We start from the raw sequence: 13,775 nt of genomic DNA, 5'->3' as shown, positions 1-13,775 counted from the left end.
TGCATCTGTCAATTCCAGTTTAAATGGGTTGGAGGTGACTTTTGATTGTTAAAACACTTTATACAATTGCAAATGTGTTGCAATAACTCCAGTTTAAAAACTATGGGTGAAATAGGGTGAAAGTTTCAGAAAGTGAGAGATTTGGGGAGAGTTTTTCCCATTTTTTTTAAAGCAGCAATCATTTACATGGCAAAATCAACCTGGTTTTGCAGTGTACATGATTGCCACTTTAAAAAAAAAAGGAAAACTCTCCCAAAATCTCTCACTTTCTGAAACTCTCACCCTATTACATTTGGCCCTATAAATCTAAGGGAAACTGCCCTGTCCACAGGAAACCACAGTTATCTGTAATATAGGCCTGCTTCTGAATTGCACGCTACTGCACCTTTTGATGCAGGCTTTCCTCTGGTGTACAGCTATGCATCTGATTGTGCAAGGGCTAGGATGCCCAGTTTGGCTACAGTTGCAGCCATTCCACTTTATACATTTTCTGTTTTAAGCATAGGATACACAATTGAAACTTGCACCAGCCTGTGCTTGCTGTAGGTTTTCTAAGTAAGCCTCCAATGTGAGGGATTGAGTCTGGGTTCACAACCAGTCAAGCGTCACATCTGCAGCACTCCATAATATGCCCTTAAAATGGACCATTTCCATGGTTTTACATAGCCACCACCCAGTCACTGACTAATACATGTGAGGCCATGCATCTCAATTGCTACGACGACTCTTTACATAGATATCGTCGATCGCGCATCATGTGAGCTTTATATTGATTTTTGCGCATTAGAAAAAAAATGTTCAATTTCTATGAACATCAGCATTGTGTCCCACTCATTATAAATCCCGGTACTTGTGTATTATCTGGGAGCCCGATTTTTTTTCATTGCATGCCACTACTTAAGGCATGCGATGCGATGCGATTTTTCATTGTAAAGACCCGATTTTTAATTGAATAGTCAGCCATGGGTGATTTCATACCCACAGTATCCAACTACGCATGGAGCTGATTTTATATAGTGTGGCGAGTGGACGCAGATTACTTTACATGTATTCTGCGTCCTCTCACAGGGCTCGCCACGCTTCGGGCTCGGTGGCTCGCTGCGCTCGCCACACTATATAAAGTCAACTCCATGCATAGTTGGATAGTGGGGGTATGAAATCACCCATGGGTGACTATACAATTAAAAATCTGGTCTTTACAATGAAAAATCGCATTGCATGAATTGTATGCCACTATATTGCATGCAATGCGATGCAATACAATGAAAAAATCGGGCGCCCAGATATTATACAAGTACCTAAATCCCTATTAGTGTATTTAACCTAGAAGAGCTTTTTTTTTTTTTTTTTTTTACTTATTTGTCTAAGCAGGCATTGGGCAAAAAGAAACTTCATCAGGTTTTATATAGAAGGACTCTAGCCAACAGCTTAGGCCAGGGCTGGGCAACACCGGCCCTCCAGATGTTAATGAACTACACATCCCATGATGCTTTGCATTAGTTTTGCTATGTGGCCATGCTGAAACTGATGCAAGGCATGCTGGGATGTGTAGTTTATCAACATCTGGAGGGCCGGTGTTGCCCAGCCCTGGCTTAGGCCCTAGCTGTTCATTATTTACAAATCCACAATTCCACTCTAAGCACTAAGATCATGCATTAGGGATTACTTTCTTTGTGTGGTATGGTTTCAGCTGTGGTCAGCGGATCGGTCCTTTTTTTTTTTTTTTCAAGACCCTGTTTTTGGTGAAAATCACCAGTTTTAAATTCCATCATTTACCACAATGTTGATTAAAAAACCATTACTTAACCGTAATCCAAAGAAACTCTAGACCAGTGTTTTTCAACCTTTTTCAGCTCGAGGCACACCGGACCCGACTTTTAAATCGCTAAGGCCAACAGTCAGGATAAAAAAAACAACAACACACACATTGGCCCCAATGAAAAAAATACAGCAAGCATGCATGCACTCACTAGCCCCCACAGTAATAAAACATAGGGGCCCCCAGAGTAATACAAGCACAATGGCCCACATAGTGATACAAATTGTATCCACAGTAGTTAAAAACATTGGCACCCCAAGTAATTTCACACATTGCCCCTCACTGCCCCACAGTGATTCCACACACTGCCCCCCTCCCCCATGCCTCCCACAGGGAATTCACACACTGTTCTGTCTCCCAGGAAATTCCTCACACTGTCCACCACATCAATTATTATTATGCCATAATTAGTGGATTTCATCATCTGCAGCTAAGTGGCGGGATGCAGTGCTGGTGTCGGGGAGAGTGCAGGCAAGAGACAGGGGAGAGATATGGAGGAGAAGAGAGAGAGCGGGGAAGAGAAATAAGAGGTGGGGTGGCGACGGAGAGCAAGGGTTAAAGCCCCAATCCGATCCTCTCCCCTCCACGACCACAATACAGGCTGCCCTTTGTTTCCCCCACACACCAGCCTTAATTATACATGGTGCTATATACCTGCAGCTTTGCGGGCGGGTCCACTCCCCTCGTCAGCGCCGGGACTTTCTGTCGTCAGCGCCGGGTTTCACACGCTGCAGCCTGTCTCCAGCTCTGCTACAGAAATCATCTTCTGTAGGCAGTTCTTGCTCCAGCGCACAGCATTGGCATGGCTGAGTCACTCCACGTCGCATACGCTGGGCAATGTGACAGGCCAGGTGCTGCCTGGGCCCTGTACTCTAATGCTAGCAGCCGGGCAGCGCATGTTCTCGCGGCACACCAGACTACCGCTGACGGCACACTAGTGTGCCACGGCACAGCGGTTGGGAACCGCTGCTCTAGACCATATGGTAGTAGTATTTATAAGCCACAATTCCTACCCTTCAGGGATAAAGGTGGTGGGCCAGGGTAGAAGACTTAGCAATATTTGCTGCATTAATCATTACAAAGTACTGTGGGCGGTAGGATATCCGTTTATGCAAAGGTCTGAATGATGACCACTCAGTCATTGGGTTCATGTTCTCATCGGCAAGTGGTACAAAACGTCTGGTAGACCTATTTCTGTGAGATTGTGTTGTCCAAGCTCCCCTGTTGAATTAATGCTTCTAAAGATCTATATAATGTATTTTGCTACATTCGTATTACAGCTGCATATTATAGATTTTTTGGGTATGGAACATTAGGTCTCCAGCATGTTGGCCGACATGCAGGAAGGTAGACGGGGTCATTAGGTCGACACAAACATTTTTATTGTCCCGAATTTCGACCCAGTCGACATGGGCACTAAAACGTAGCACCACGTCCCCTTGCATGGCTCACTGCCTTCGCCATGCTTCGGGCACAGTGCCTTGCTACGCTTGGCACACTATTTTATTCTCCCACCACACCCTAGTGGATTGTAGGGCATGAAATACCACCTGTCGGCGCATGTTGGCTCAAGAAAAATGTGAAAAACTCCATGTCGACCTTCCACATGTTGACCTAATGACCCTGACGACCTTCAGTCATGTCAACTTTCAGTTATGTTGGTCTTCCTGCATGTCGACCTAATGACTGTCAACCCAATGCTTGTAGACCAAATGACCGTATCCTGATTTTTCATATTTTGTTTTACACTTCACTTGTTTCCCATTTGATCTCCAGTGTTCTCCCCAGAATTTTTTTTCGAGCCGGCTGGCATCAACAAGTAGCCGGATGGGGGCTTTTTCAATAATTAAGTGTTTAAATCCTGACCTTTAGTGTTTTAAATCCTTTTAGGCATCCAAATACTACTCAATTATTATGTCAAAGGCACAATTACTGCCCTGCCAAAGAATGATCCCACTAGTTGGCACCACAGAATAAGCAGCACCCAGAATAAATTATGCCCTCACAAAATGCTAAGCAGCACCCAGATGCTGCCCTAACTTTCTGCCACCAGACTTTTTTTTATTTGAAAAACAGCTCCCAGAGTATACACAGAGAGACAGTGACATTGTGATCACTGCTGCTCAGTCAGGTGACTTTTCCCGCCTGGACAGCACATCCTGGTTTTTATTTAGGGGGGAGCGATCACCATCCACCACCCTGACGCAACCCTACTCTGACCTTGCAGCTCGTACCCTGATACCCGGCACTTTCACCAATTAGACCTTATTGCAGCCAGACGCTGATTCCAGACAGTCTGCCCCTATGAAAGATCGGGTGTGATATAGTAGCCCGACAGTCGGGATTCCGACAGTCATTAGTCAGACGTCAGAATCCCGACTGCACAGCGTGGGGAGCGCAATGAAGCCCCTTGCGGGCTTGCCACGCTGCGGGCACGGTGGCGAGCTGCACTCGCCACCTATTTTATTCTCCCTCTATGGGGGTCGTGGACCCCCACGAGGGAGCAGTCGGGATTCCGACGTCGGACGAATGACTGTCGGAATCCCGACTGTCGGGGAGCCGTCCGGCACCTGAAAGATCATGTGGCACTAACGTTGGCATAGCTGGACCGTCAGTCACATGATCTGCCCATCAGGCTGTCCATCTGGAATCAGTGTCCGCCATCAACAAGATCTAATTGGTGAGAGTGCCAAGTGTCAGGGGACTACGAGGGCTGGGCGGCTCTTGCTGGACGGACCGTCCAAAAATGTAAGTGGAGAACACTGGTCTCTCAGCATATCCACTGATCTTCACCAAGGTTCTGCTTGCTCTTATGTCCCTGCATAGGGAGTTACACTATCTTTATCTTAACAATATATTAGTAATGCGAAACCCTTGCCTAACCTAGTACAGGTCATATAATGATGTTGTCCTCTATACATAAATGGAGATTTATCTATAATATGGAAAAAAGCTTTCTCCCAAGCTGGGATGTAGAAAGGGAATGTAGAATCATACACACACGAGTAAATTAACCAGAGTAAAAGCTAGTCCAAATGCAATATCGGTCACACCAGCTTCAGTCCAAGCAACTGTCTGCCTCCTGGGTATGTTCAATGAGATTGGCTTCTTTGGATTATGTCATCAGGTTTACAGGGGTCTCATGTAGCTCCAAAATTGGATGCATGATACAAGGTTGGCCGATCATGACATGTCTTTCAGAACCAGAATGGCTTGTACTCACAAAATACACTGTACATATATAGTTTGGTGCTCGTATTGCCTTACAAAAGTCATGCAGGGCATGTGGAACCTAAGGGAAAGTCTGCGTTCTCCAGATAGATCTTATGGTGATTTTTTGGACCCCCCAAGGTAGCTCTGCCCTATTCCTGCTATAGGGATACCAGGTCTGAAGGAATATATGCTCTATTGCAGGGGTGGCCAACCGGTCAGAGGTAAAGAGCCGAAAAATATCGGTAGTCAAGCTAAAGAGCCGACATCATGCGTGCGCCGAAGGCGCATGCGCCAAGAAAAGGGGCGTACTCTATTTTGACCCCTTGGGTGGGTGTGATACAATTATGCCCCCAATAGTGCAGTGACCTATATACATATGCCCCCAATAGTGCCAGATATACATATGCCCCCCACGGTGCCAGGTATGCACCACACGGTGCCGGGTATGCCCCCACAGTGCCAAAAAGCTGGGATGCCCCCACAGTGCCACAAACTGCTATGCCCCCACAGTGCCACAAACTGCTATGCCCCCACAGTGCCACAATCTGCTATGCCCCACAGTGCAAATTTCCCAGCAGCAGCACTCACCGTTGTTGCTGCTGCTGCCAGGCGGGGAGAGGACAGTCTGGTGTCCCCCTGCAGTCCTCCTGTCATGTCACCGATAGGAGGAGAGCACAGCACACCGCGCGTCTCCTCCCCTTCACTTCCCTGTGACTGGGCCATCTACCAATCAAAGCTCGCTGGCCGGCTCCTGATTGGCTGCTGGCCCGCGAGCTCTGATTGGCGGATGACCCAGTCACAAGGATGCACAGTAAGGGATAGGAGAGATGCGCGATGTGCGCTGTCCTCCCCTCAGAAGGAGAAGGAATTCAGGGAACCGGCAGCAGGGGGGACTGGGACAGACGGTGGGTGGCAGGCAGCAGGAGCCGCACTTTACAAGGGGGAGAGCCTCATGAGGCTCAAGAGCCACAGGTTGGCCACCACTGCTCTATTGGTTCTATTTAACTTCCAGCTGGGATTGTCCATTTCCTTGCCTGTCTCCTCTACATTAATAAACACTCAGGGTTCAGGGTTTGCTGGCGCTTGTGAATGATTCTAAAAGAGCCTCGACCTTTGCCATTCTGGTCAGATTTTTGCACCAGGAACCGGCTTTTGAGTCATTGTTTCTGGCAGCAATAACCTCTGTCCGTTTAGTGGGGAATTACATGCCATATTGTGTAAAGAGACTTTCTCTGATATAACAAGGTAGTCTCCACTTGTCATAGCAAATTATGTGATTAGACTCCCACCTGTCTGCCCACAGCCAACCAATTATAACGTCATCCGGATATTATTGGGGCAATTTCTGTTATGCTTTGAAGTACAAAAGAATTTAGTTAAACTGATCAGCTTTTTGTCATTTCCAGAGAACCAAGTCAGGTATGTGCTTAATACAAACATATTCCTTGGTCAGGGAAGTCATTTGACAGGCTTTTATGATGAACAGATGTGGGGTGTCTATTATTCTAACGGCACATTCTAGGAGGTGGCACAGCCACATAGTTACACAGCCTAGCCAGATGGTCTGCAATGCTGGTTTCCACCACTTCACACTTTTACCAGAATGATCTCTAGATGTGATGTCTTCTGCTGATGATCAGAACATTCTTCAGTTATTTTAAATAATGTTTAGTTAAGCATTAGTGTTTTATTATTTCATGTACTGCTGAGGAAATTAAAAAGGAAATGGGGACTGTATTTTCTGTTAAGTTTGTCGAGTTACTCTATGGCACCACACAATACCTAGCAGAGGTGGGTGTTCTTCCTCTCGTGTTGGAGGTCAACTATGCAATCAGATATCCTATTACTGTATAACCTGTATGTTTGTTCTTCTGCAGATAAGTTTGTGTATCCTGTGCATTGTATCAGTGATAGCTACGGAAATGTGGACACGTGTGGGATGGTTTACACAGATAAAAAGGCTTTGTTTTGTGAGCTTTATTATCAGCATCGGCTGGAACTGGATGTACTTATATAAGGTGAGTGTTGTATTGAGAGATGTCTTATTTGAAAAACTGTAAGGGTGTTAGAAAAGAAATACTATTCTACTTTGTGATGTATGTACAAAAATTACATTTTTTTTGTGAACTGAACAGAAATATGTAACATTATTCTTATTTGCCAAAATTGTAACCATTAGGACTGATTGAGAGGGTCCCAATTTCCCAAAGCTTCTAGTTTAGTTATGTTCCAACCAAAGTGCAGCCCAGACACGGCTTCACTTTATTTAGTTATTATGTTTGTATTCAGCTTACAGTTGGGAGATATATTTATAATTCTCACCGTGTATGCAGTTTACTAAGCTTTTAAAAAATAAAATCTATTGCTTGCCTTTGCATGGTATAAGAGCTCAGTCAAGCCTTATTGCACTAAATAATTTAAACCGGTCCTAAAACAAATTGCAAAACAAGATCGGGCCCATGGGAATGTGTCGCGCGAGCATGTGAGACACTCGCGCGTCCCTGTCTTCACCATGCGCCAGTTTTTCCGATATGGGAAGCTGGCAGACTGAAGGAAAGCATCTCCATCTGTAAGATCTATTGTGTGTCTGGGAAGCTGCCGTGGAGTTCAAGGGAAATCGTGGCAGGATCTGGATCAGAACCTGATCTTTCAGATGTATGGCCAGCTTCAGTCTGTCCTTCAGATTCCACATTCAGCCTCTCTTCTGTTGTTTCTATGTTTTTTTTTTTATTTCTCCTTCGGGAGACATCAGGGGCCACAGGGTTACAGTGGGTAGTAAGGAGATCGGAGAGCACCAGCACCCTAGAGGTTAAACTTGAACTGCCTCCCAGGCAGCCGGGCTCCTCCCCTCCTCTACCCCACCTCCAGGCCAGGAAGCTCAGTGTTTTCAGGTGCTGGCAGGAGCCAGATGCACCTACTAGAGGGGCTGCTATTTTAGCAGCCTAACTTCATTTGTATATTTTATTTTTCATTTTTCTTTTACACTGACTCTGTCAGTGACAGAGCAGAAGCACTGGGGGTCTGCACAGACCCCTGTGCTGCTGGCTCCATCACCCGGGTCCGGAGCTGCATCGCCACTCATGGGTGGGGACCCTCAGCGGCCCCCGGGCACTGGGGAGCATACAGCCGCCACCGGACGCCGGGAACCTGACAAGGTAACGCGCTCCTCGCTGGGAGCGCGCGCGATTGCGGCTGCAGCAGTTCGGCGGGGGGGACCGCCGACTGCGCTGACAAGCGGACGACTGGTCTGCCACTCGCTCCCGCTGGACCACCAGGGAAACGGTTTGTGGGCAGCAGCGCCAGGTATGCCGGGCCGCCCGGTGTGTGCCGGATCCCCGCTATTTTTACCGGCGCCGCATGTGGACACCTCCCTGGGGGCCATTTGTCAGCAGGGGGAGAAGGCTCCCCCCACATCAGCCTTTCCACCCGGCTACAGTAGGCAGGAAACTGTGTTTATCACACAGAGATTTCCCGCCACTGAGATCCCTTCCTGCCTGCCTGCGATATGTGAGGAGGGACACGGGGGAGCTCACAGCCACCCGGAGTTCCACTCCTTTACTGCCAGGTCACTTGGGCAAGTCCCCCCTGTACCCCTCCTTCGGGACACTGTACAGTACTGTGCTCCAAGCAGGAGCCTTGTGCCATTATTGCATTGCCCTTGTAGGCATTGTTTAACACTTTAGCTGCCTGTCAGTTTAATTTGTGTTATGCTGTATATGTATTGCTGGCAGTGACGTGCGGTGAGATATGTGGTTGGTGAGGCACAGGCTTGGTGGAGCCAGTGCCGCCAGGCTCTGTGGGAAGCATTGGGTTCGGGATGTTTCTGCGCTGACAGGCCGGTGCGGTAACTGCCCCCTGCATAAGCAGCGGAGACCTGCCAGAGCAGATTCTGCCTGTCGGCGCAGAAGCAACCTGGACCCAGCGCTTGCCACAGACCCATCGTTGCTGGCTCCACTAAGCCACCATGGGGTCTGTCCACATACCTCTTCACTTAAAAAAAAAAACCACATGCAGCCAAATGTACTAACTAGCCTCTTAGGGACAGAATTGTGTATTTGTGTTGTGACAGAGGTGTGTATTTGTGTAAAGTGACAGAGGTGTGTACGGTTTCTGTGTGTTTGTGTAAAATAAGTATATTTTTAAATGAAGTATACAGTATTGGCCCAATGTACTAGCCTCTGAGTTCAGTCGCTGTGTGGGGTGACGGACAAACTCTGAGGTTTTTTTTTAAAAGGGCAATCATTTAAAATGCATGGTTTTGCCTTGTAAATGTCTGCCTCTTTAAAAGAACCTCTGAGTTCAGCCAGCACCACACACAGCCAGTGAACTCAGAGGCCAGTACATTGGGCCAATATACTTAATTTAAAAAAAACACACAGACCTGTCACATTACACAAACACACACCTGTCACTTTACACAAATACAGATACACACCTCTGTCACAACAACACAAACACACATGTCTGTCTGTCCCTTAACACAAACACACATGCCTGTCTGTCACAACAATACAAACATACATGCCCGTCTGTCCCTTAACATAAATAAACACCTACAATATGCCCCCACCCTCCACAAATTACCTTTTAGCCCAGGCACCGCTAACATGGATGTCGAGGCAGCAGGCAGCAGTGACCGCAGCGTCCCCGTCGACATGGAGCAATAGCGCCGGGCAGGAAGCATAATACAGACCCCAGACAGTAAGGGGAGCAGACGGTGCCGGTGCCTGTTGGCCAGTTAACAGCAGGCAGCCTGGCAGCAGTGACCGCAGCGTCCCCGTCGACATGGAGCAATAGCGCCGGGCAGGAAGCATAATACAGACCCGGACAGTAAGGGGAGCAGACGGCTGAACGGCGCGGCACAGCTCCGCCCCCCCACACCCGGCAATTCAAGTCAGCAGACGAGCTGACAGCAGACGAGCTGTGCAGCGGGTGCACGGCTCGTCCAACATTAAAAACTAAACTGTCCTATGGCTATAAGCGGCACCTTACCTATAGAAGTGCCATCGTTCAGGGACGCGCTTTCTGCCTTTATGAAAGCACGCCCCTGTCACTGAGACAGCGACACTGTGCCCAATCACTTCTGCCTCAGTGACAGGGGCGTGCTTTCATATAGGCAGAAAAGCACATCCCTGTCACCGAGGCACCGCTATAGGTGCCGCCTATACACACTTTTTGAATGAGCTTTTACAGCTCAGTTGTCAGCCCTGCCCACCGCCCGCCCCTGTGTCTTTTACTTTAATATGGACAGCGGGAGGCACCGCTCTTGGTGCCTCCTTAGCTGATAAAAAAGTAAAAATGATTCTAATAATACAAAGCATATACTTATGACACAAAATATGTGTCATAAGTATTTTCTTTGTATTGTATTATTATATTAAACATAAATGACAGGGGAGGCTCTGCCTCCCCTGCCTCCCCTGACTGCACGTCCCTGATTGCTGGTTATGTCATGCTGACTTAACATGTAGGGACACAGAGAGCTTATCAGCCAGTCTGGGGTTCCACTCCTTCACTGCCAGGCCACCTGGGCTCCCCTGTAACTCCTCAAACAGGAGTCAGGTTACAGACAGCTCTGCTGAAATAGCTGACCAGAGTGTGAACTCTGACTGAAACATTGTTTCACTGACCATCACTGCCTGTCAGAAGCATAAAGGACAGAACGGATGGTGTAATGGTGTGTTGTCTGTACCATAAGTGCATGTCTATACAGTATCACTGCTTTGTACACTGCACCTGTCCATATCACTGCATTGTATGTCTATTACAAGCTGGCTGTGTACTGTGTAACACAGTGGTCTCCAACCTTTTTTGGGCCAGGAGCTACTCGCGACAAAATAAACCGCCCGAAGAGCTACTAAAGTAAAAAAATTTAAAAAATCTGCATAATATCACAAAAAATGCCCTTTACACATAATGCCACAAACTGTAATGCCCCTGACACATTATGCCACACACTGCAATGCCCCAAAACATACCTCCCAACACTGGAGGCAGAGGAGAAGTGTCATCTGTGCATGCTGTAGGCACGCGCCAAAAATTAGAAGGTTCAGCTACTACCGTGGAACTCCTGCGAGGCTACATCCCCCATTTTTTACACACACACACACACACACACACACACGATGCCCATTATACATATGCCCAACAACGTGATACTCCGTTATACAAATGCCCCACACCGTGATGCACCGTTATACATATGCCACACCGTGATACTCCATTATACATATGCCACACACCGTGATGCACCATTATACATATGCCACACACCGTGATGCACCATTATACATATGCCCCACACCTTGATGCTCATTAAACATGTGCCACGCAAATGATGCCCATTACACATATTGCACACAATGTCCCACAGTAAGGCTTCTAATAAAAAAAATGTAAATTACCTGCTTGCTGTCAGGGGTTAATTTTTGTTGCCAGGGTTTAATGCTCATTGACAAGGGGGTCACTGCTTGCCCCCTCCACTATGCCCGTCTTCACATGGGCATAATAAATTAGTCATTGCTGCTGGCTGCTGGTGCGTTCGGAGCTCAGCTCCATCATCACCCTGCTGGCAATTGGAGTCCGTCCGTTCTTCCCCCCACACCATGCTAGAAGTCATATTTGACTTCTAGCCTATGACTGGGAACACAGAGCTGCGCTGCTGCAGCGTTACCGGGAAGTGCCGGGAGCGCTTAGCGCGGTGCTCCCTGTCAGACGCTAGAGGTCAAATATGACTTCTAGCGCCTGCTGTCTCCTCTGGTCCCCGTAACATGGAGGACTACAGGGGGGGAAGGTGACGGCGGCTGTAGCGGGGCAAGGCGGTGGCTATAGCGGCGGCTATAGCGCCGCAAGCCAGCGGCAACAGCGGGCGGGCGGACCGGGCAAGCAGCAGTGGTCGAGCCACCCGTTTCGCTCAGGCGAGCTACCGGTAGCTCGTGAGCGACGGGTTGGCGACCACTGGTGTAACACCATCACTGCCTGTCAGAAGCATAAAGGACAGAACGTATGGTGTAATGGTTGGCATTGCTGCATCCCAGTGCAGAGGTCATGGGTTTGATTCCCAACATGACCCTAACTGTGCAGAGTTTATCTGCCTATCAGACGCATACTGTGTTGTCTGTACCATAAGTGCATGTCTATATCACTGCTTTGTACACTGCACCTGTCTATATCACTGCATTGTATGTCTATTACAAGCTGGCTGTGTACTGTGTAACACTATCACTGCCTGTCAGAAAAGCTGCCTGCCTATGGCATTGCTATAGGCAGCACGGATGGTGTGATGGTTGGCATTACTTCTTCACAGCTCGGGTCGTGGGTTCAATTCCCACTATGATCCTAACTGTGCGGAGTTTGTACGTTCTCTCCGTGTTTTAGTGGGTTTACTCCGGGCACTCCGGTTTCTTCCCACAATGCAAAATATAAAACAGAAGTATGCTGTGTTAGCCGTACATATGGGCTAAATGTCTACGCCACCGCAAGGTATACGTAGTACCAGCTTACGGTGTATGGCTCGAACACTATCTCTGCTGGTCAGGAGAATACTGTGTAGTGGTACCGTATAGGCTACCTGCCTATTTTTATGCCATTGTATGCCTGGTATAATTGTAGTATATTGTCTTACCTGTGCTTTAGCAGCTAGTTCACAGTGCTATAATACTGCAACGTCTTCCAGGGGTACCAGTCCCAGTGACTCTGGGGCTCCGGCGCGGATGTCTTGTACATTCTGTAATGCTGGCCTATGCCCCCATTACTAGTACAGGACGGCTTATACGCAGGCTGCTACAATGCCTGGGCGATGCCCACAGGTACAGCCTCCTCTAAAAAACAGGAGCCTGCTTGGGCCACGTTCTTTACTCCGTTGCCGTTGCAGCTAGTAGCAGCCTTGGATTGGCATCATCCCTTGGGTGAGTGCTTATCTGCCTCTGGACAAGGTCCACAGTGGAAGTGCTCTGTACCTGCAGGGAGACGCAGATACCCCCGTCATTCAGACTCCTCCATCAGCAGACACAGAGAGGAGGACACCTGGGATTAGCATTGTCTAGAAGGGACCATCGACGACGGTATGGAAGATGGGGGGCCTGTGATAAGGTGAATCCCCCCCCACCTCGTCTTGAGGTGCCGACCTTGGTCTCAGCTGTCAAATAGGTCCTTACCTTAAATGACCCCGCTGAGCCTCCTACACCTTTGGGTGTCTCCCTAGGTGTATTCTGGGTTTATTCCGTAAATAAGTGAACTCGACTAAGGTCATCAGTTGGGAGATTCCTAACAGGAAGTTTAGCTTGCCATCGGCGGTTTTCCTTCCTTTTACCCCCTTCCACAGGAGGACATAGTCCCCTGGGAGACTGTCCCTAAAGTGGACGCACTCCTGCCCCAGGCATCTGCTTGGGTGGCTAAGGCCTTAGTTGCGTGAGCAACTTCTCTCACAGCGGACGCTGCATAAGGGGTGTCGGAGGAAACCCTGCTGCCTTCTATTGAGCATCAGGTGACACTTTACCTGGGGGTGACCGCTCTAGAAATTACACCAATCGCCTCCAGAGGGTCACCTTCGGCCATAGCTGCACACACATACCGGTGTCTGGGCTCTTGGAAGGCCTGAACTCAAAGTCCCTTTTGAGGGTTCCTTTTTATTTGGGCCAGCGCCAGATATAGGGGCCGGTTTAGATACCATTTGGCAGAGGATATCCCTTCTGGGGGATTGCCATCTGGCTCTACAGTCCAGGATCAGACATCTCTTGTCCCC

General features: G+C 48.3%; 1 protein-coding gene across 9 annotated transcripts in view; it reads left to right on the top strand.

The window, feature by feature from the left end:
- The window catches only part of CLCC1 (chloride channel CLIC like 1), a 112,229-nt gene that overhangs the window by 26,652 nt on the left and 71,802 nt on the right, over positions 1-13,775 (top strand). For all 9 annotated transcript variants that reach the window (XR_014454424.1, XM_083156836.1, XM_083156841.1 and 6 more), the window contains one exon: positions 6,910-7,050. Coding sequence is in view for 8 of the 9 variants with exons in the window: in XM_083156836.1 (XP_083012962.1) it covers positions 6,910-7,050 (141 nt within the window). In the remaining variant the exon portion in view is untranslated. The remainder of the gene's footprint in view (positions 1-6,909; positions 7,051-13,775) is intronic.

This window comes from Crinia signifera, chromosome 8 (assembly GCF_055691185.1).
Source record: "Crinia signifera chromosome 8, ASM5569118v1, whole genome shotgun sequence".
Classification (NCBI taxonomy): domain Eukaryota; kingdom Metazoa; phylum Chordata; class Amphibia; order Anura; family Myobatrachidae; genus Crinia; species Crinia signifera.
The sequence above is the reverse complement of the archived record's forward strand: the minus strand, read 5'-3'. Positions and strand labels throughout refer to the sequence as shown.